General features: G+C 38.9%; 1 protein-coding gene across 7 annotated transcripts in view; it reads left to right on the top strand.

Annotated features, from left to right (window-relative positions):
* The window catches only part of CTNND2 (catenin delta 2), a 931369-nt gene that overhangs the window by 523943 nt on the left and 383582 nt on the right, over positions 1-23844 (top strand). For all 7 annotated transcript variants that reach the window (XM_032135942.2, XM_032135940.2, XM_032135941.2 and 4 more), the window contains one exon: positions 11746-11940. In XM_032135942.2, the coding sequence (XP_031991833.1) occupies positions 11746-11940 (195 nt within the window). The remainder of the gene's footprint in view (positions 1-11745; positions 11941-23844) is intronic.

The raw sequence follows: 23844 nt of genomic DNA, 5'->3' as shown, positions 1-23844 counted from the left end.
GAGTGATGAGAAAGTTGGGACTGCTCCCCCAACCCCCATCACTCATTCTGAAGGAAGACTGCCAGTCTGAATGCCCTGCCTTCCCCTCCAGAAATTCTAACTCAAGAATGCACAGTGGAAAATACTGCCTTGACACTGTGGAAAGAAGCTGTCACTGGGTTTTTCTTTCTCAAATATGATAAATTATCAAAGATTACTGAGGAATTGGAAAGAATTAGTGGCATGAAAAAGAGAGACCAAAATAGAAAATTGATGTAGAAAGGGGAAGTCAGTATTTATTTCTCTTTAGAATAAGAAATACACACACACACAGGGATACATGAACACACACGCACACACACACACACACAAAGGCATTCATCATTCAGGTCTTAAGCTCAGCTGGTTAGAAGTAGATAATGCCACAGCTTTTTCCATGACTGAGTCAGTGTCTTAGTCTGTTTAGGTTGCTATTTAAAAAATCATAAATTATGTAACTTACGAACAACAGAGATTTATTTCTGCTAGTTCTGGAGGCTGGAAAGTCCAAAATCAAGGTGCGGTGCTGGCGGATTCATTGTCCCATGAGGGCCTACTTTTCAGCTCATCAATGGCCCCTTCTTGCTGTGTCCTCACCTTTCTCTCTCTGGGGTGTAAGGGCACTAATCCCACTCATGACATGTCCACCCTCATGGCCTCATCACCTCCTAGAGGCCCCACCTCCTAACATCATCACATTGGGAGTTAGCTTTCAACATAAGAATTGGGGGGCAAAGAGAGCGCAAACATTTAGACCCTAGTAGTCAGTTTGCTTGTTGTTATTTACATGACCAAAAACAGTCCCCTTTCCCCCAACTCGGTAGGTTTTTTCAGATATGTAGTATTTATTGTATGTAGTCAAAACAAATCGACTTTCTGTACTAGAAAGCATCACCAACATCACTAGGGTACCAAACCAGTTGGTTGGTTAACAGTATTCTCTGGATAATGACAACATTTGAAAAAGGAGGTGGGAGAATTTTAGCTATAGATTGGTTTCATCAATTTTGTATTGAATTAGAAAATTAATGTTTTAATGAATACAACTGCGATTCAAATGATCACTATACATACATAACCCAATAACTAACTGAACTTTAAAATATAAATGCACATACACACATATTAAAGCTTTTGAGAGGAAAAGAATCAAAGGAAAATTTCAGTTCTCCTTAGAACTGTTTATTACATAACAGAATTCCTCTCTTCTCCAACTCATTTTATATATGCTGAATATTATGTTGAATAAAATAATAAAAATTAATAAAATGTTGATATAGAGAGGTTATAAAATGTAAGTACAGAGAATTACTAATCTGTGAAGCTGTTTGTCATTTCCTCCCTCTAAATTATGTTGAGAGTTAGGGTATCTTTTTCTTCTGGAGTTATGACAAAGGTCACTCTGTGAGTGTTGGTGAAGGATACAAAGCAGTAGAAAAAATGATATAGGGAGAATACATTTTAAGTTTGCATTTTAGAGGCTAAGTTTGTAATTATTTAAAGGGAATTTGTGTAGCCTACCTATTACTTATCTTATGCAATCTGAGGAAAAAGGCCTCTGTTTAGGATGTTGAGATGTATCTTCATTTACATGTTTTTCAAAATATTTGAACCCATTTACAAAGACAACTGCATGTTTAATCCTATTCTTGCTTGTTAAGCCTTATTCCTGTTCATACCTTGAAAAGTTCATCTGTACCCCTTTGATGGGCAGAAGCTACATAATCAAAAATGAATACTTAGCTTAGTTCCCACAGCAGTCAGCACTCTGGAAAGCAGAATGGAGACTTCTGGGCTCTCTGAAGCTTCAGCCCACAGGTCTGCTTTGCATCTTGATATAACAAAAAAAAAAAAAAAAAATGTAGATTGGGAGCACCTTGTTCTGGATTATTTCCATGGAAATATTCATAGTGATCCATAATAATGAGGTCTGGAAGCCAGACTCCATATGCGCTGTTGGAATATTCCACCAATGGGGTATTGAGACACAGCTGTTGAGAAATAAAATGCCACTCGTTGAATTTTATCCCCCTCCTTGATAAGGAAGAATATCTGTGTGAACATGGCCATTAAAAACTCTGGTAAGTGGCTTATTAATAAAGTACTAAGTCATAGATTGCCCTGCATCTGTAGTTAATCAGGACAAACAGAAGATTGTGGTGGTGAAGACTCTGGGCCCGCTCCTCCCAGTAGCTGCCAAAAGCTACTCCCAGGGAGGAGAGGTAGTTTGAAGCAAATCTTAAATATGAGGCTTCTCCCAGGTAAAAATTAACCTTCACAGATTAAATTTCTTTACATGCTCATGTCAAAAGACTTTTGTTACAAGTCTGATGTCAAATTATGTTGCTCTTCTGTACAAAGATATTACAAATTCAAAATTTCGGTCACTCCATAGTTTCTTATTCTACCTGGTTTCAGCTAAGAAGGGTTTAGGGTGCCTGGGTAGGGTCTTTTCCCTAGCTTCAGTCAGGACTATCTCTCACTTGAAGGATATGGTTACAGTAGTTCTTTATGGCAAGAGTTCACAAGACATACATGATTGTCACAGCACTGACCCCACCCTCCTCAGACGTAACATTTGATCCAGCCCAGAGACCTGCAGAAGGAAAGGGAAAAGGTAGAGGCGGGAAATGTCCTGCCATCTCTGCCTGGCCACAACCTGTGACCTCCCAGGGACTTCCCAGCAGGAGGCATGCTAGGGACATGCCCCTAGGTGTAGCATGCTAGGGGCAAAAAGCAGCCTCTACTTTCAAAGGTACCCGCAGACTTCCGACACTAAAACCTCATCTAAGAAGAGGTTCCTTCCTTCCCTCACTTTCAGGAATGGGTATTTCTGGGGATATTCTGAAGCTTCAGCCTTAAAGGGTCTGCTGAGGACCAAACCTTGACACATGCTCCTCAAAATCCTACATCTAGCCCCAAATCTACTAGTTTGACCCCTAGCCATCCAGAGATTGGATGCTTCTTGGAGACGCCTGGAGAATCTTTGAGCTATTCCATTCCCTGGGCCCCTCCCCTGAGGTCCTGGTTGGGAGTGCACTCACAGCATCACTCCTCTTTAAAAAAGTCTCCCAGACAAATGCCGTGCATGTTCTTTCAGGGTTGAGAAGCCCTGAGCTATCCTTACATATGTATGTATTGTGGCAATGCAGGGAACCTAGATACCTGCCTCTCCAGAATCACCCAAGAAACACCATAATCAGAGCAAAAATGTTCCAGCCCACCCATGTCTAAAAAATCCACCCTGACCCAGACGTGGTGGTCGATCCCCTGTAGTCCCAGCTACTGGAGAGACTGAAGTGTGAGGATCACTTGAGCTCAGGAGTTTGAGACCAGCTTGGACAACATAGTGAGACCCTGTCTTAAAAAAAAGGCCACCCTGGAGATGAAAGATGCTCCTTCCCCACTAGAAGCGACTCTTGCCCCAGCTATCCTGCTCATTAAGGCCTTTGAGGTCCCCCTGGTGTGGGGCCCTGCCAACTGTAACTAAAATCAGTCACTCTGTAGCAGCTGATAGAATGGTCACAGTTGTCCTGGCCAGCACAGCTTGTGCTTGCAGAGCCCAGGCTGATGAGCACCTGCATTGCCAGTGTCTAGCTATACTCTTGACCTGTGCCTTTATTGAGGCCACTTGTGTTTGCCTAACAAAGCAGGAGTGCTGGGCACAGTGGATCACACCTGTAATCCTAGCACTGTGGCAGGAGAGACCATGGCGTTGATAGTCTGTCTCCAGGGCTCCTAGCGACCAGATATGTATTCATAGTTAAACAAATATGTCCTAGCTTCTCAAAGGGTGGTCCGCAGACCAGCAACACCAGCATTGCCTGAGAACTTGCTAGAAGTGAAGAACCTCAGGCCCTTCCTCAAACCCACTGCGCCAGAACCTGCATTCCAATTAAGGCATTGATATGCATGTGGCATTTTGAAAAACACCAAAATACATAGCTAGTAAATTTGGTTCTACTTTCTACTTCCAGTGAGATAGGAAACCCAAAACAGATATTGGTTGCAGGTGTCAAACCATCCCCGTGTACTTCATATGTTTCACTATTACCAATACCACCTCAGCCATAGGTTCCTACCGGTTCTTCATTAAGTTGAAGCCGTGCATGAGGTGTGGGGTATTACACTCCATCCATTTCACTAGAGAGGAAGAACAACCTTCCACTGAAAGTAAAAATGCAAAGCTTGATACAGGACGCCACATTACTCATTATACTCCGTTACCACTATCATTATGTTCCAGATGCCTGCCTGTCACAAAAAGAACGGAACAAAGGAAGCGTGTTTTCCTAGCAGTTTGGGAATAAATGCTTGTGGTTAAAAAGAAAATACAGGAACAAGGGGCATATGCTTTTATAGGGATGAGATCACATGGACATGCTTACCATGATGTCCTGGGCAGTGATTTTGGCTTTTAAATTATTTTTGCTGGAAAGTATTTGAGTCCCAATAGTTTACAGTATTCATTTTGTAAAAGGTGTGATGAGGTTTAATCATGACAATAAATTGTATCGGAAAACCTCATCAGGAAAGTTACAGGAACAAATTCTGTGTTTTGTACGCTGCCAGAGACTGCATAGTATTCAAGTTATTAGTGATAGCAGCAAAGCTGTACTAAGTTAGTATAATATAAGAAAATCTAACATTTATGAAATATGATGAAATAGAAGGGCATTTTTTTCTTTCCAAAAACAGATTTATAATAAGATCATTTTGTATTATCAGATGGCCTGTTGTATTGGTTTCAGTGCAATTTTATCTTTGAAATCATATGACTTAACAATGTTCCTTCCAAACATAAGTCTGAAATATGACTCTTAACCTATATGAGAAATGTGTCTTTATATCTTTACATTTATAACAACATGATATAAGATGTCAGATTAATTACAGCAAAGTAATGATCATTTGCAAATGAAATTCAGTTGATAGGCTTGATTCAAAACACATGGGGAAATATTTTGGGGCCCTTTAATAAGTAGCAAATTTAATTTTTGAATTAACATAGGAGTAGGAAGGAGACTTTGGAGTTTTGATTTAGGTCAAAAGCAAAAATCAAGAATAAAACAAGTAAATCACAGTAAACAGAGTTCAGGAGGAAGAATGTGAATGTGCCCAGTTCCTCATGGATACTCCTGAAGTAGCGTTTGAGGCACACCTTTCTTAATGTGCCTTCTTTAAGTTTTATTATGATGAGGTATTCTTCAGATCTAAGACGTAATGTTTGCTCCTCTCAACAATTTACCTAGTACACATTTCTGAGCTAATGTTAACCAAAGTTATGTTAGTTTTTGTATATCTCAAAGTATTTATATGCTGTTATCACCTTTTCCCCCTGGAGTTTCATGATAACAGGTATCAAGCCAAACATTTAAAGAGGTTCAAAGTCCAGAAACTAGCTATTTCAAAGCCATCAGCTATCACAGAGTACAGGCTGACTACCTTTAAAGCCATGTTGCCTAGCGATGCTGACCGATCATCATGGGACATACCTCTAAAATCAGGGTGTCCACAAAGGAACAATAGCAATGTAGATTTGCGAGGGAAAAATTGGCGTCTAGTCCAGGCCCCACCTTTCTCTACAGAAGTTCCCTTTCACCCTTCAAAGTTGTAGTTTCATTAATAATTATCAATGCATTAACTGACCGTACAGTTTTTAAAAACCTCAATTTTATTTTGGACTTTTCTTCATATCATAAGAAATTTACTTTTTTCTCTGTACAACAGCACTTTATCTCAATAACAAAAGAACTGTTCACAAACACATTAAGCCTGCTGACTCTGGCTATGTGAATACTATGTCATTTAGACCCTTCTTTTTCTCCCTCCATTTCTTTGCAAAGGAGCATTTGAAACTGGGTGCTAAATTTGAAGAGACCAGATACATGGCAGTATGTCCTTATAAACCATATTGATACTGCAAAATGAAAACATGGAAAAATATATTTCTTTGTAAAGGCAGGTGAATTTGCATTAAATTGGAGAGTCATAGATTATAGAGTATATAAATACAATAATATGAATGGATTCCCATTTAAAAAACCCAGCATGGACCTGTTTTATTAATGTAGTAAAATAATTGGCATAACCTATATTAAGTGGAATTATTTGAATAAAGCAACAAATGATAAATGGAAGGTGTAACACATTAGATGCTTATTTTTTGAAAATAAATATGCCCATCTCCTCTTTTTCTCCTTTATTTGGGACAGGATGGCTCACGGTGTGATCCCTGCATTAGAACCAGGAGGCATGAGGGGTGCCCATTAAAATGTACATTGATGCATCCCACTTGGCTGACCTAATCGGAATCTCTTGGGGGTTGTATTCAGAAGTCAGCATTTTCAGCAAATTTTCTAGATGATTGTTTGAGGAATAAACTAAGATTTGAGAATTAGTCCTATTCTAAGGAATGAAAATTGAAATGTCAAAAAAAAAAAAAAAAAAAAACCCAAGTAGTTGGAGCTGGATTTTCAGCTATGCAGTTCTCCCAAGGTTATGTGATCTCCTATTGAGTGCTGCAAATCCTTCTGATAAAAATGTGTTTCCGTGATTTTGAAATTTTGAGTTTAAAAAATCCTTTCATTCATACAATCAATCGTAGTATGAACTCGTAAAGATTTCATATACTTACTGGTGTTTCTTTTAAAGACAATGTGGTTTCAGTACACATAAAATCACTTCTCTGTATATTCTGAAATCCTGGAGGGACCCTTCGTGTCTGCTGCTGGTCCCCTCCGCCTGAGAACCACACAGCTCTTTCTCCAGTGAGGCTCATTCTCTTACTGTCTGCAGCTCTCTGCTAAAATGTCGGATACTCAGAAAGAACTTTCTTGATCCGCCTATCCCAACACCACAACCTCCTGACACTTTATCTCTTTTCTCGCTGCCCTGCCTCATTTTTCTTTAACACCTTTACCTCCATCCTCCTGCATGTAATAACTTATTTTCAAAGCCAGGGACCTTGTCTGTCTTGAGCACTAGGGCATCCTCAACTCATGGAGGTTCCTAGGTACTTGGTGAATGTGTTGAATGAATATATAGATCCATAGGGATTAACTAGTACGTATAAATGATAGATGTAAAATCTAGTACATAGAAATTTAGTTGCAAATCGTTCCAAAAATAATAAATACATTGTTTTGTTGGCCAAATGAAAACAGAGCCTTGTTGACTCAAGGAAAACATGGTGTGGAACAGGAACAGGCAAGACACAAGGCGGTGAGCCATATGTAGCCCTTTTCAGCCTTGTAATTACTTTCTGTGTCAAGAACCCCCTGAGATCTGTCACTGGCTTCCTACTGAATTAGTAGGTATTTGTTATTTTCAATTTGGAGATTTAATTTATGCCCTATTCCTTTCTAAAAAGGATGTCACCTTTTTGTGGTCATTTCAGTGTTTTCTTTCCTTATGAACGTCATGCATTCCTGCATTTTTTGCAATAATCCATTAGAAAGCACACATTTTTAAGAAAAGATAAAACTATAACATTCACATTTTGCAATAATACTTCACAGAATTATCAGAAAAATGGTTGTTATTTAGATTATTTCAAATTGAAATCTTCAAGTTGTTTTGAAATTTAGATAGTTTATGGTAAGAGATATTCAACTATTTTGTCAAATCAAAAGATATATTTTCATGAGGTGACATAATTTATTGATTCAAAGATTCATTGGCATGGGGACACCTATTTTGATGTTGCTTTATCAATTGCAGAGCACTTTCACACATAGTCTCTCTCATCTGACCCTCCAACAATACCATTTATATTATTATCTCTGTTTTTACACTTGAGGAAACTGGGGATCAAAGAGTTTGGTGAGTTTCCTGGGTTTATCCAGCTGGTTATAGATAGATCTGGGACAGAATTCACATATTCTTATTTCAGGTTCTTTGGGCAAAAGTGACACAAGAAACAGCAGTAAAATTACTACTTTAGATACGATTTCTGTTTACCTTAAACCATTGAACATCAACACCCCAAGACCACCTTTCATGTGTAGAATTTGAGGCTGAGCCATGTTGTCACAATTCCTCATAGTTGTTGTACATGGAAATGAGAGCCAAGGATTAAACGCGTCAATATAGAAGCAGGGGATGTCTGAGGTCTCGTGTCCCTTCATTCTCCAGTGGTCCCTTCTGCCCACCTCTCTGGGTCCCTAGGATCCCTACCTGCCTCCCTGCCACAGGACTGAACCCTTTCCTCGCTCCCCCGACACCAACCCCACAGCCAAGTGGTCAGTAGTGACGTAGGTTCTGAGCTGTTTAAGCATCCATTCAGGTCACCTGTAGCTGTGCTGAAGGAGAGATGGCTCTGAGGTTCCATGACAGGATATGTGGTAGTTCTTATACAGCAAATACCTCAGGCTTAGTCCTAGATCAGCTTGAAAGCCCTTCCCAGTTTTTGGGGGGCTCTCTGAACCTGTAGGAGCAGGACCCGGCACAGAATATATCTAGAGAAATTCCAATACCCTTTAGTCTTCCTGCATCGTGAAATCTTCCTTATCCTGTAAGCCAAGTACCCATGTTTCAGCTGTGAGTCTTCAAGCTCATTTTCAGAAACGCATTGTATATGAAAAATTGCCAGTGCCTGAGCTCTCTAGGCCCCAGTTTTGTCCTGTGAAGAGAAGAAATAGGAAGAGCAAAACCCTATTATAAAATTGAGACATTAATGCTGGATGATGTAGGAATTGTTGCAGTATTTGGTCATGAAATGCTTTATAGACACAGGTATTATGATTGCATGACATTATGTCTGTCACGGCAGGGGAAACCATCAGGGCAGTTGGTCTGGTCTGTGGGTCTACTTCCCCTTTTCTCTTTGGCTCGTCCATGTTTTGGTTGCACTTTGCCATCCTGCAGGGTCTTGGTCAAGGCCAGGTTCCCAGGATTGTTCTCCACCAGCGTAATTGGCAAGAACATTGGCCTTGACATCTATAACGTTTTAGACAAAGTTGAATTTTCTCCAGCATTTTTTCTTATTATAATAACAGAGTTCCAGTCCCTGGCAAAAATGTAAATTCTCATGAATAACGTTTTGAGTCCAGTGTGACGCTTGAGAATCACTTTCAAATAGACCATAACGATGAAAAAAATTACTACTAAACAAAAGGACATTTTATTTCAATCAGCAAATATATACACCATCTAATGACATTTTGTAGCAGATTCCCAGAAAAGATTGTGTGAGAATTTTTTTCTTGAAATTGCCCCGAATAAAATAGGCCTTGTTCGCATTGGATCTAACATGTTCTTTCTTGAACACGGGTAGTAGAACACGTGAATTCCAGCAGTGACATCTTTAACCTTGGTTTCCTTGGGCCTTTTCTTTCCCATAGTTCTCTATGTCTCTCTTGCCAATAACTGTGCCACCCTTGAGCAATCAAAACTTGATCACAGTGGATAAAAAGAAGTGTAAATAATGTTCTTTTTAAAATGCCTTGTCTGATTCAGAACTATGCATAATGCTTACATATGTAACTGTATTTTGCATAAGCATTTACACAGGGAAACACTACGAGCTTATAGTTTTACTCAGAGCACTCTAATATGTAAAAAAAAAGTATAGTATCCTATTCAGATAGTTAATTTGATTATTACATTCATAATAATATCAGCACACCAAAAGACTGATATCGACATAGGTAGACCTTACCTTAAGATTCTTCTTCCTTGCCTAGCACCCTTGGTCATCAATTTGATTAATGCCACTAATGAAAATTTCTGAATGCCAAATAAATGCATGTAATAAGACGATTTTTACATATACCCTAAGACCGTGTTACCACTTAAAAGTTCAGCAGATCCTCTCATTGGTCATCATTGGATGTTTTTTTGAGGCTTAGAATAAAGGAGTAGTGATAAAGTAACAATTCTAAATGTACCAGTGATGGATAACTTTTATTTATCTCTGCATTTGGATGTGACGACTATTTATTTTTATTTTTACATTTTTAAATCCTTAGCAATATTTTCAAAACCTTTAGGAATAAGAATTGACAACAGGAACTCAAAGCATATTGTACTTAAATATATTCCTGTAAAATATAAGCTTGAGATAATATTCAGAGTGATGTTGGCATTTGATAAATCAGATGCAATGAACCTAATTATGCAAAACAGTTATTTTGAATCTATCATTCATCGGAGCGCTATCTAAATCAGAATTTAATTACCAGCAAAGAGAAAGGTAAGGAATTTGCCTGCCGTGTCCCTTTCTCCTCCTCAAAATACTCAGTGGTTTTTATTAACACTGAATTCATAGGGTTGTCACCACTTCTCCAATTATTCAGGAATACTGTTTTCTGTGTACTTAAATCTAAATTAGCCCACATTAAATATACCAGTAAAACATTTTTCTATTGATAATTTTAAAACTTTACAATGGCTTTTTTTCTCAAATATTCTAGACAAGAATATTACAATTTTGAGTTTATATGTTCCTGACGAAACAGACCTAACATGCAGCATTTGAAGACTTTGGCTTCGAAGTGGTCCCTGAGGAAGGCAAAATCTGTCCAGACATGGCCAAGATCAAGGAATCCCAGCACCCTGATATGTTAGTCCGGACTGGAGAGGCTGAACTAGGGCTGCTGAAAGACAGTTGCCACTTAAATCCCATTGCGCCATGTGGGGATTAGTTGTAGGATGTAGCTGAAGGCTCATTCCCAAAATCATCCATTGTCTCCTTTGGTTCTTGTCTGTGTTCTGTATTCTACATGGAAGATGCCACCTCTCCTTGATGCCCCAAGGCCATCTCATTGCCCCAATGCAAATGATTTCCCTGACGTTTCTGCTCCAGTGGTTCTGACTGTACCTCAGATAAAATATTGGCTCTGAATCAACGTCCTCTTGCCTGTCTGTTAAGCCAGCCTCTTCGCCCTCACTAAAGTCATATTTCCTGATGTACGGAGGCTTCCTTTCTTCAGAAACTTTCTCATGGTTCCCTGGTCCATAGCATTGCCTCACATCAACACCTCTTCCCATATCATGCAATGAAGTGACACAAATAAGGATTTAGAAATACTACAAAGCAAAGTGATGTGTAGCCGCAATTTATACATTAAACCAGTTAGTGGCAATCATTCCTAACTTTTTCAGAGAGAGGCAGACTAAATGTAAATGCTTCAATTTAGAGGGTCAGAGTAAAGGAAAGTATAACTTGAAACCTTTTTCTTTAATATCTGCTTCTCTCGGGGATTTAGGCTGTTGTAAGTTCAAACATTTTGCTTTATCCTTTTCCCAGGGAAAAACTGCTGATGGGAACAAATTCTAGTTCACTTTTTAGGAACAACATCAAGATGGCTTTGCCATTGTAGCTCGCCATTTAAAATGATTTCTGTTGTACAATTTAAGGTGCGAGGGCTGTGGGCTAATAAGAGATTTTTAGGATTGACTATGTACCTGATTCCTTTAGTGAAGAACCTAGCTACATTCATTAGGTTTTGAGAAAAATAACATTTCACTGGTCTTGTTCCACGTGGGTTTATCTCAGAAACATTGTCATTTTTAGAGTGAGATCATGTTTGGTCGCAAAGCCAGGCAGCTGGGTGATGCCGACAAGCTGATTAGGTTGACATATTGCTGCCATTTCATGCGATTCGTTTGGTTTCCTGGGAATTTCAACAATTTTGTCCAAAAAAATTTGAATATGTCTTTGATTAAACAAGTTCTGTTAGGAGGTCGCCTGAGCCTTGATGTCCCTCTGTTGATTTATTTCAGCTGGGTCCCGAGCCTCATACAGCAGCCAGCATGGGCACCTGGGCCCAGAGCTGCGGGCTCTGCAGTCCCCAGAACACCACATAGATCCCATCTATGAAGACCGCGTCTATCAGAAGCCCCCTATGAGGAGTCTCAGCCAGAGCCAGGGGGACCCTCTGCCGCCAGCACACACCGGCACCTACCGCACGAGCACAGGTGTGTAATCAGGACCCCACTGGGTGGCCTGTCCACAGGGGGTGGGCTCTGCGTGGGAGCTTCAATAACACTCCCAAATGAAAAGTGTGTGTCTGTGTCCACTGTCCCCACAAGCACTGTGACCTGCTTCTATCAATGTCTGTAATGATAATGGTAGAAACAGAATATGACTTTAATTCAGGCTACCTTGGTATAATCTGAATGAAAGGAGGCAAATGGCGATTGTAAGCTCATTTTGTCAAAAAGAAAAATTGAAAGAAGCAATACTAATGTTTAGCACATCATTATTCACTTATGTAATGAATAAAAGTAGCCCAAGGACGTAGTCATTTGCAGGATGTGAAAGACATATGCTTGATGATGGTAAGTGTTTTTTTCATGATATTGTCTACCTATTTGGCAAGCTTGGAACAAAAACATATTTACTAAACATGTAGCATATTTTGAAAGGCAGACAATTTATTTCATACATACTAATAGATTGAATCACAAAATTATTGTGTGAAGGTTGGATGTTGGCAATTGCAAATGGTTCAATCAATTATATAGCTCTCCTGGATTAAATATATATTTTCAATTGAATACAACCACAGGTCACATGATAAAACGCAAGTGTTTTCCAGTATCTGGAGCCATTTGCAACATAATCTGTCAAATGTCATAATTAGATTGCTAGAGAACACTTATCTTAACTCTAAAATCGATATAATTAGAAACAGGTTGAGAATTGCATTTATTATCAAGCTGCACATTGCTAAGTAAACTGGAATGACTGTGTTGCTGGTCTGCAGACAGTACAGCTCTCTCCTTCTTTCCTAATGATATATATGAGTGCCAGCAGGGACTGAGGCTGGCAGAGCTGACTCTCTGCTTCAGAACCTGGCACGCAGATCTCTACGTCCTCAGACTATTGGAATTTCTAGTGACCACTAAGTAGAGCATAGCAATTTTCTCAAACTGCATTATGATGCTAAATTACATGCTTTGAAATCAAGGCAAGCCAAGCTGCTTTTATAGTTGATTATTGATATTTACATTTCAGTATTTCTCTGAATCATAGGGAGAAAGGCAGAAAATACTCTTTATTTTGTTTTTGACATCATAAATGCCACCCAATATTAATAATATATATCTTGGTTGTGATAAAAAGAATGCCCATTTCTTCTTCTGTCAGAATTTTTTTCACCTTCAGCCTGTTAGATCCACTCCTGCCTGGAGTTGGGCTACTTTAGCATTTAGTTTTTGCATGTTATTAAGTAAGGTAATTTTATTTTTATGCACATCTTATAAAAGAAGAAGATAACCACAGTGACATTCAATATCTAAAAACTGACAACAAAAGAGATTATGTTGATTCTCTGTTCCGTATTTATATGTTCTTAGAATTATCCCTTATTAATAAACATCCAGGAATTTAATGAAAAATTAGCTACATAAGAAAAAAAACCAAACTTTAATTCATCTATATCACATTAAACACAGGGAAGATATCCACACTCAAAAAATAAAAGCTCTAGTGTGATAGTGTTTTCTCCAAGCCTGCATTAGCAAACAATGGCCCATGGGCCATTTGTAGCTCACCATCTGTTTTAGTAGTGCCCATGAGCTAAGAATGATGACTGCATTTTTAAATGATTGGGGGGAGAAAATCAAAAGATGATTAATGTTCTGTAATATGTGAAAATTATATGAAATTCAAACTTCAGTATCCATAAATAACATTACTGAGATGCAACCATACCCATTCATTTATGTATCATCCATGGTGGCTTGGGCCCTGCAGGGGCAGAATGGAGTGCCCGTGACAGAGACCATGTGGTTGGCAAAACCAAGAATATTTACTATCTGGCCCTTGACAGGAAAAATTTGTTGTCTCCTGCTCCAAGCGGTCAATGGAGAGCTATCCAGAATGAACAAGTGTTTTTTTCCTACCGCCTATGAGAGAGGCAATAGTACCTTCTAACTGCTTCAAAGGTGAAACACGTTTGCTGGGGGCTTTTCCTGGTAATAGCTGTGGCAGAGATGTGCTATGATTGTGACATTCAGATGTCCAAGACCCCAACCCAGCCTGCACCTTTGAACTTAAGGCAATTTTGAGAAAACATGCTGATTGACATAATACTATGGAAATTTCCAGAAGGGCTTGCATGACCTCTTAGCACCACAAGTGGAGGAGGAGAAGCTACCTCTCTCCAGCTCCTAAGCATAAAACCACAAACTCTCTCTTCCCTGCATCCACCAAGGTCACCCCTGTGTCTATACCTAATTCATATAATTTCATGTCTTCACATTTTCACAGCCACAGAAACTGTATCACAACCTGCATGTATGAGAAAATGCCTTTCATGTGTGTATATGTCTTTTTATTTAGATATTTAAGACATATAATATTATTAAATTCTGTCTACTATAGCACCCATAAAAATGGAGATTACAAAGAAGTAAAGATTAAAAATAGTTATCCAGTAGCCATAAAAAAAATTCTAACTTTGCTTCCCAGTATCTTTGTGGGGGTCATCTGTTTTGTACATACCTCCACCCTGGAGACCACTGATACAGACATCTAAGAGGTTTGCAGGCCTAAAGCAGACACCCTAATTCCTTGAAAGAAGAGGACAGGTTCTTATGAGGCCTACCAGACTTAAAATGTTCATGGCCTCTGGCTCTTAGCTCAGATGAGTGGCTGAGGGGACCCGAGCAACTGGTCTTATCTTTCTGCCCTTAAGAATAGACCACCTGCTGGAGGTCTTTCAGTACAATTCATAAAGCTTTTCCAGATGATACTGCAAGAGAAGTGGGGCCGGAAGATCAAAGGCCAGTTGCTTCCCTTCAAGGGGTCAACACTTGGGAATGAAGAAAAGTAGACATGCCTCAACAATTAGGGAATTGTTAGATGGTGTCATTGAAACAAGCATGTGAGGCTGCACAAACAATGGCAAGATGAAGAAGAAAGGGCTGGAGGAGAGATGGAAAAAGATGGTGGTGGGTGGAGCCTAAAAGGAGAAGATAACTGAGAAATCCCCTTTGGTGGGGAAGCATGTAGCTTGTAACTGCTTCCAGGGAGTGTGCCAAATGCTTTGGGTATTTTACCAATCCCCAGAACAATCCTTGGAAGGAGATACTGTTACAATGCTCAATGCTGGCTTTTTGGATCAGAAAACTGAGGCACAGAGACATTGAGTAATATGCCAAGGTCACACAGGTTGTGTGGAACCAGTCTTTAAACCTTCATACAGGCTGGGCATGGTGGCTAACACCTATCATTTCAACACTTTGGGAGGCCTAGATGAGAGAATCGCTTGAGCCCAGGAATTCAAGACCAGACTGGGCAACATAGTCAGACCTCATCTCTATTAAAAATAAATAGGCCGGGCGCAGTACCTCCCACCCGTAATCCCAGCACTTTGGGAGGCCGAGGCGGGTGGATCACTTGAGATCAGGAGTTTGAGACCAGCTTGGCCAACCTGGCGAAACCCCGTCTCTACTAAAAATACAAAAATTAGCCGGGCATGGTGGCGGGCGCCGGTAATCCCAGCTACTCAGAGTGCTGAGGCAGGAGAATCGCTTGAAGCTGGAAGATGGAGGCTGCACTGAGCCGAGATCGCGCCACTGCACTCCAGCCTGGGCAACAAGAGTGAAACTCCATCTCAATAAATAAATAAACAAACTTTCATACGTAGGCAGTCTTACCCTAGATCCTGGGTTTCATTGACTGCATTTGTAAAAATCATCATTTAAAAACGAAATCGATAGACATTTATTTTCATCTATGGAGATTAATGGTCTTCTATGTCCTGTTAAATAATATCTGTTGAAGACACTCTGTGTGCTAGATGTACTGGCAGATTCAAAGAGGCTTAAAATCTACTCCTTGTCCTTAAGCATGTTCAATTTTGTTTCAGAGAAAGACATAAACATCTGAAAAAATTAACCGGTATTGGAAGGTAATATCATATAGGCTACATACATTTTCCAAAAAAACCTGAAGACATTGAAATGAGGGATTGAGTTGTCCCTCAGTCTCCTGCTCATGTCCCCGCTAAAGTGGCCTTCCTCTCTTGTGTGGGTAGCAGCTGGGGACGTGGAAAGGTGTGGATGTGGATGGAATCACACCAAGGGAATGATCACTCCTCATTCAGTGCTACAGCTGTACTCTCTACCAGCGCAGGTTCATGGGCGTGACTCTGGCTCCCACTCTACTCTTCCAGCCCTGCCCTTCCCCATGCTGACCTCACCCCTGGGCTTTCCTTACTCAAAACACCACTAAGGCTATCCTGAGTAAGAGACATTCTAGGGCTGAGAGACAGTCAGGGAGGTAACTGCACAGAGAAGACCAGGAAAAAACTTCAGACATTGAAGACAAGACATGTTAGATCCCTTAACTTTCCCACCAAAGGGGGTTTCTCAATTACCTTTTCCCCTTAGACTCCACCTACCACCATCAGTTCCCATCTCTCCTCTAGACCTTCCTTCTTCATCTCTCTTTTCTTCTTAGCTGTCATAAGTAATCCAACCATGCCTGTTACTTTATTATGAAGACTAAATCTCGGGTACCAACTCAGATGAGGACTACTGTCTACCTTTTCATAGTCAAACAGGTCCTCCAGGCTTTCCTAACCCAAAAAGCAACCTAGCCGTAATGTTAGAGACCTCCTGAGCATGCATATAGAAACATCTATGTAATGTTCAAGGAGCAGGGTACCCAAGTCCTACTCCTCACCTCACCTCCACTCCAGGCTTGTGGATGGTGACAGAAACATATTTCACTATTGACAATAGGATTTCATGAAGCTGAACAGGCATGCCATCACCCAAGGCTGTGTTAGAGAACATGGTCTAAAGGGGTTCTCCGTCCTCCCGCCCCAGACCTAACTCTGCCAGCCATTGCAAGTTAAGAGCCAAAGACCTTTGTCCCCCACTCGGCCCAGCGGAAGGGTGTGGGCTCTGGGGACAGCAATGCCTGCATCCCTGGCCCCAGGCTTTAAATAGGGAGGTAGATAAAAAGTACAGCAGTGCCCACCTGCCCGAGGACTCCAAGAGGGAGACAGAGCCAGCATGGTGGCTCCAGAGATCTGGCAGCCTAGGAGAAGGTGAAAGGGTCACTTTGTGCCACAGAGTGGTCCCTGGTCAACAGAGCTCCCGGAGAGTACCCATCACCAGACATGACAGCCACATCTTTCTTGCAGGACCATTAACAGGGGGAAGGGGGTAGTATAACAGAGAGGAAGGCCACCAGTGTCCTTTGCCTGGATGAGGAGGCAGAATTTTGTGAACTGCAGCAGAAATGACAGACTTACTTTTACACGACCATCCCCCTAATATTTGGGCATTTACCTCTTGCATGATGAAAATGTAAAGAGGCACGATTTTAACTAAGGTGTCCATCTAGATAAAATATACGTTTCATCTGAGATGAGTCTTGTCAAAACCAGAGCTTATAAAATAAGGAGTACAGTGAAACAAGGAATGTGTGGGCCTCATGAATTTGCTTTTGGTAAAGTCTGTTAAGCAGAAATAAATAACATGAATTTTTATTTCAAACTCAAACGTATGAATGACTGTCAATTTAGGAGTTATTTGATCAACACAAACACTTGACTCTGACAACCCCTTCAACACATTTTTATAAACCAGTGAAAATGGCCAACATCTGCTGTGATGATAGTCAGATGGATTTTCTTTTGGATAAATGCTATTCGAAGTGAGTATTGAAAACAAGCTTTCTGTGATGTATGTGTCAGCTTGTAATAAAGAAAGAATTATCATAGATATGTTGCAAGGAGCAAACTTGCTAAATATCCTCATGAAGATGACAAGTACTGCAACGTAAAAAGAAAAAAGAATGTGGTGAAAATAGTTACACATGTGGAGAAAATAGTCTCTATAAAAAACGTAATCCTCTGCAAGAATAGCCAGTGTTTAATGAAGTGATAGAGGGATTACATAGGACCTGCATGTTCGTAAAATCTTATTACTGTTATTCATTGTGATATAAATAATAGTCCTAGTATCAAAAATATTTTAATTAAAATTATTTGAGTTCACAAAGATGTGAATTATCAGCAGTTTGTTACTTATTAAGTGCTGTTACTTAAAATTTTTAAATCAAGTGCTTCCTACTGGAGCAAGTCAAATAAGATTCTCCATAACCTATTAGTTAAAATTTTCACTTTTCTTAGGCTAAAAAGTTAAATACCTGTTGTTACCCAGTTAGAAATTTTAAATCAACCCGATGATAAATGTCGTCTTAGAACCAAAGAGAACTTTCAAATGCTTACCTGTGTGGATTCACTTCAAAAGGTATAAATAAGAAGTCTTAATTGTTTAGTTGAAGGAAGACAGAGTGTTTGATGGAAGAACAGCTTACTGGTAAAATTCAAAAATATCATAACTTTTGTACAAATAGATCATGAAACCATGTTTATTAATGTCATGTCAACTAGGGATACACATACTGAAAATTACACAGCTGGCCTTGACCTGAATGATGCACCCCAATTACTGGAAGATGCATCACCTCATACATGGAATTACATCATTAAGCATAGCAACGTTGAAGAGAATAGAAGCCAAGTATTAGATTTCAACTGCACATTGAATGGAGCTTCATATAATATAATACCAAAAGTTGGAACTTAAGAATAATTAAGATATTACCAGAAGATACAGCACTATGGAACCATAATTACACATTAGCAGATTCTGCCCTCAACACCAGATATGCTCTGTCATTAAAATTATAATAGAAAAAGCTCTCAAATTTAAAAAAATCACTTATTTAATTTTTTAATTGACACATTGTAATGACACATGTACATGTTCATGGGATACAATTGGATGTTTTGATACATGTGTATGCTGTATACTAATGATCCAGTCAGGGCAGTGTGTGTATCCATCACCACATGCATTTGTCATGTCTTTGTGGTGAAAACATTCAAAAGCCTCTCTTCTAGCTATTTTGTAATATACAATATTTTACTGTTAACTATAGTCACCCTACTATGCAACAGAACACCAGAATTTACTTTTCCTATCTCATTGTAACTTTGTACCCATTGGCCATTCTCTCCCTGTTCATCCTCCTCCTCTCCTAGTCTCTGGTAACCACTATTCTACCCTCTGCTTCTATGATACCAGCTTCTTTTTTAGATTCCATGTTTGAGTGAGATCATGTGGTATTTGTCTTTCTGTGCCTGGATTAGTTTACTTAGCATGATGTCCTCCAGCTCATCCATGTTGTCACAAATGACAGGATTTCATTTTTCTTAAATGGCTGAATAGTATTCTGTTTTGTATATGTGTTACATTTTCTTTATCCTTTCACCCATTGTTGGACACACAGGTTGATTCCCTATCTTGGTTATGGTAAATAGTGCTACAATAAACATGTGAGTGTGCAGGTATCTCTTTAACATGCTGATTTAATTTTCTTTGGGTATATACCTAGGAATGAGATTGCTTGATCACATGGTAACTCTATGTTTAATTTTTTGAGGAACGAACATATTGTTTTCCATAATGGCTGAACTAGTTTATAATACCATGAGCAGTATGTAAGTGCACCCTTTTCTCCACATCCTCGCCAACACTTTTCTTTTTCTTTTTGACAATAGCCATTCTAACTGGAGTGAGGTAGTATCTCACTGTGGTTTTGATTCACATTTCCCTGATGATTAGTTATGTTTAGCATTTTTTTATATACCTGTTGGTCATTTGTATGTCTTTTATTGAGAAATGTCAAGTAAGGTCTTTTGCACATTTTAAGATCGGGTTATTTAGGGTTTTTTTTTTTTTTTTGGTTTTTTTTTTGTTTGTTTGTTTGTTTTTGCTGTTGAGTTGTTGCAGTTTCTTATATATTCTGGATGTTAACCACTTGTCACATGTATCATTTTTAAATATCTTCTCCCATTCTATAGATTGTCTCCTCAGCCTATTAATATTAACAGTTTGCCTATTAATATTAATATTAATTTGTCTATTTTTGGTTTTGCTACCTGTGCATTTGAGGTCTTATTTTAAAAATTCTTGCCCAGCCCATTATTGTGAAGCATTTTACCTAGGTTTTCTTCCAGTTGTTTCAAAGTTTCTGGTTTTACATTTAAGTCTTTAACCCATTTTGAGTCGATTTTTGTATATGCTGAGAATTAGGAGTCTAGTCTCATTCCTCTGCATGTGGATATCAATTTTCTCAGCACTATCTATTGAAAAGACCATCGTATCCCCAGTGTAAGTTCTTGGTACCTTTGTTGAAAATAAGTTGGCTGTAGGTGCATGAATTTATTTCTGGGCTCTCCATTCTGTTCCATTAGTCTAGTGTCTGTTTTTCAGCTAGTGCTGTGCTGTTTTGGTTACTCTAGCTTTGTCATATATTTTGAAGTCACATAGTGTGATGCCTTCAGTTTTGTTCTGTTTGCTCAAGATTGCTTTGGCTATTAAGGGCCTTTTTTTGTTTGTTTTCATGCAAATTTTAATATAGGTTTTCTATTTCTGTAAAGAATATCATTGGTATTATGGTAGGGATTGTAGTAAATCTGTAGATCACTTTGGGTAGTATGGCCATTTTAACAGTATTAATTATTATAACCCATGAGCATGAGATATTATTTTCATTTATTTGTATCCTCTTCTGTTTCTTTAATTGAAGTTTTATAGTTTTCAGTGTAAAGACCTTTTATCTCCTCGGTTAAGTTTATTTCTACATATCTAATTTTTTGTAGCTATTAATATTATAAATAGAATTATTTTCTTGATTTTTCAGCAAGTACATTTCTGTACAGATAGTGTATAGAAATGCTACAGATTTTTGTGTGTTGATTTGATGTCCTGCAATATTATTGAATTCATTTATTAATTCTAAAAGGCTTTGTTTTGTGTGTGGAGTCTTTAGGGCTGCCCATTTATATGATCATGTCATCTGCAAACAGAGACAATTTGACTTTCTCCTTTCCAATTTGAATGCCTTTTGTTTTTGTTTCTTGCCTAATCACTCTGACTAGGACTTCCAGTACTATGTTGAATAGAAGTGGTGAAAGTGGGCATCCTTGTCTTGTTCCTGACCTTAGAGTAAAAGCTATTAGCTTTCCTTTGTTCAGTATGATATTAGCGTGGAGCTGTCGGTTTGTCATGTATGGCTTTTATTGTGTTGTGGTGCACACTTTCTATACCTAATTTGTTGAGTTTTTTTTGTTTTATCATGCAGGGATGTTGAATTTTATCAAATTCGTTGCAGAATCTATTGAAATGATTATATGGTTTTTATCCTTGATTGTGTTAATGTGATATGTCACATTTATTTATTTACATGTATTAAATCATTCTTGCATCTCTGGGATGAATCCTATTTGATCATGGTGAATGATCTTTTTAATGTGCTGTTGCATTTCTAGTATCTTGTTGAGAATTTTGAAAAAATAAACACACCTTTATTGTTTTCTTCTTTCTACCAATTTTGAGTTTAGGTTGTTTTTGTTTTTCTAGTTCCTTGAAGTACACCGGTTGTTTATTAGAAATCTTTCTTCTTTTTGGATATAGGTGTTTATTGCTATAAACTCCTTCTTATAACTGCTTTTGTTGTGTTCCATAGGTTTTGGTAGGATGTGTTTCCATCCTCATTTGTCACAAGGAAATTTTTAATTTGCCCTTTAATTTCATTAAATTGTTGATTGATTGGTTCAGGAGCATGTTAATTTCCATGTATTTGTAAAGTTCCCAAAGTTTTTCTTGTTGATTTCTAATTCAATAGCATTTTTGTCAGAAAAGATAGTTGATGTTGACTCTGTCTTCTTAAATTTGTTAAGACTTGTTTGTGGCCACATATGATCTATCCTGGAGAATGTTCCACTTGCAGTTTAGAAGAATGTGTATTCTGAAGCTGTTGGATGGAATGTTCTGTAAATGTCTGTTAGGTCCCTTTGGTCTGGAGTGTAGTTTAAGTCTGATGTTTCCTTATTGATTTCTGTCTGGATAATTTGTCCACACTTAAAGGCGGGTTGAAGTTCCCTGTTGTTCATGTATTATAGTCTATCTCTTCCTTTAGGTCTGATAATAATTTTCTTTATTCTAAAATTTATTTATATGACTGTTCTTGGAAATGTTCTCAGAAATTTTGCAAGTGTATAGACAAATGAATAGATCAAGATCAGCATGGAATATGCTTGACATGGAAATGCTTATTTTTACAAAATAAAAAGGGTCACAGCACCTGTGGTTTTAAATCCACCAGGTTCCAAGCTATATCCCTAATTTAAGGCCCTTAGCCAGCTAAGGTATTTTGTTTGAACACTTAAGCTTCCTTGGAGTTTCTTTATGAGCCTCTTATTCAGCGGTGGACATTTGGATGCATAAAGAATATAATATACCTTTTATGCCATAACCACATATTGCCAAGTACTTGATGTAAAATCATTTAGTGCTTAAGATGGCAGAGCAGATTTTGTCCACAGCTAATTCTTTTCTCAGCAAACTAGTTCATGTTGGAGAGCAAAACCAGCTCTATCGTCACATCGTTGAGCCTCCTGTAAAACCACATGAATAATGCATCTCATCTCCTCTGGCTCTCTAGAGATTGGCAGGTAGGAAACCTGCTCAGGTTGCTCCATGCAGCCTCTCCTTCTGGCCTGCCTCTCTCTTGTCCTGTGATGAGTTTGCTCGGTCCCCTCATCTTACTCAAGGTAAAGAAATAAGTCCACTGTGGATACATTAGCATTCTCCACCCAACTGCCCTACTTCCATTTTTATGGAAAGTTCTATTCATTGACCTTCCCCTAAGCCCTTTCTGTCTTCAATTGAAGGAGATTCTTCTACATTTCTTTCTGAAGAAGAAGCCAAAGAAAATGATAATACAATTTTTTTTTTTTTTTTTTTGAAATGGAGTCTTGCTCTTGTCGCCCAGGCTGGAATGCAATGGCATGATCTCGGATCACTGCAGCCTCCGCCTCCTGAGTTCAAACGATTCTCCTGCCTCAGCCTCCCAGGTAGCTGGGATTACAGGTGCCTGCCACCACACCCAGCTAATTTTTGTATTTTTAGTAGAGATGGGGTTTCTCCATGTTGGCCAGGCTGGTCTCGAACTCCTGACCTCGTGATCCGCCCACCTCGGCCTCCCAAAGTGCTGGAATTACAGGCATGAGCCACTGCACCCAGCCCTAGGAATATTATGATGGAGCCAATTATCTAGGTAATAGGGATTTAAGCAGTGACACTCTATATCACATTAAATTTTAGTCTTTTTTTTTTTGGCATTTCTGCCAAACATATTGCACTTCAAAATGTGTAGGTTTTATTAACCAGGCATGCCCTCACCTCTAGTGCCGAACAGTGGAGGAGAGGGGGTAAAACACGCAGACCCTGGAGTCCACTGCTACAGTTCACTCCCAGTCCTGCCCACCATCCTGTCACTGCTCTTCTGTGACTTAATGAGGGTGATGTTAATGATAGTAGTACCTGCCATGTAGGTTGATGTGAGCATTAAATAAGATGGTGTGTAGAAGCCCCTGATATGGTAGTTGGCACAATAGGAAGCTCCAAATATGTGTAGCATTTATTGTTATCCTTTCCCATTGATGGCTGAAAATGTGCTTGGAATGGTTTAAAAAAAAAAGACCATGTATCATCCTCTTCATCATTCATCGTGACTCCAGTTACGCACCGTATAAATTAGAGGACAACTAAAATGCACAGTGCTGAATGTACGTTTACTTAGATATAAATACATACATATATAGCATTAAACATGGGATTATTTTTCTTTTTTTATTAATTCGCTTATTTACATTTTTAATTTTTATACCAAGTTCTAGAAACCTGCTGAAGTCCATTATGCTATATATCGCAATAACATTCGTAGAAATAGTAGTAGCTATTGCCAATGATTGAGTAGGAGCCTTTGTGTTAATCATTTGT

The sequence above is a fragment of the Hylobates moloch genome, unplaced genomic scaffold (assembly GCF_009828535.3).
Source record: "Hylobates moloch isolate HMO894 unplaced genomic scaffold, HMol_V3 SCAFFOLD_17, whole genome shotgun sequence".
In the NCBI taxonomy this organism is placed as follows: Eukaryota; Metazoa; Chordata; class Mammalia; order Primates; family Hylobatidae; genus Hylobates; species Hylobates moloch.
The sequence above is the reverse complement of the archived record's forward strand: the minus strand, read 5'-3'. Positions and strand labels throughout refer to the sequence as shown.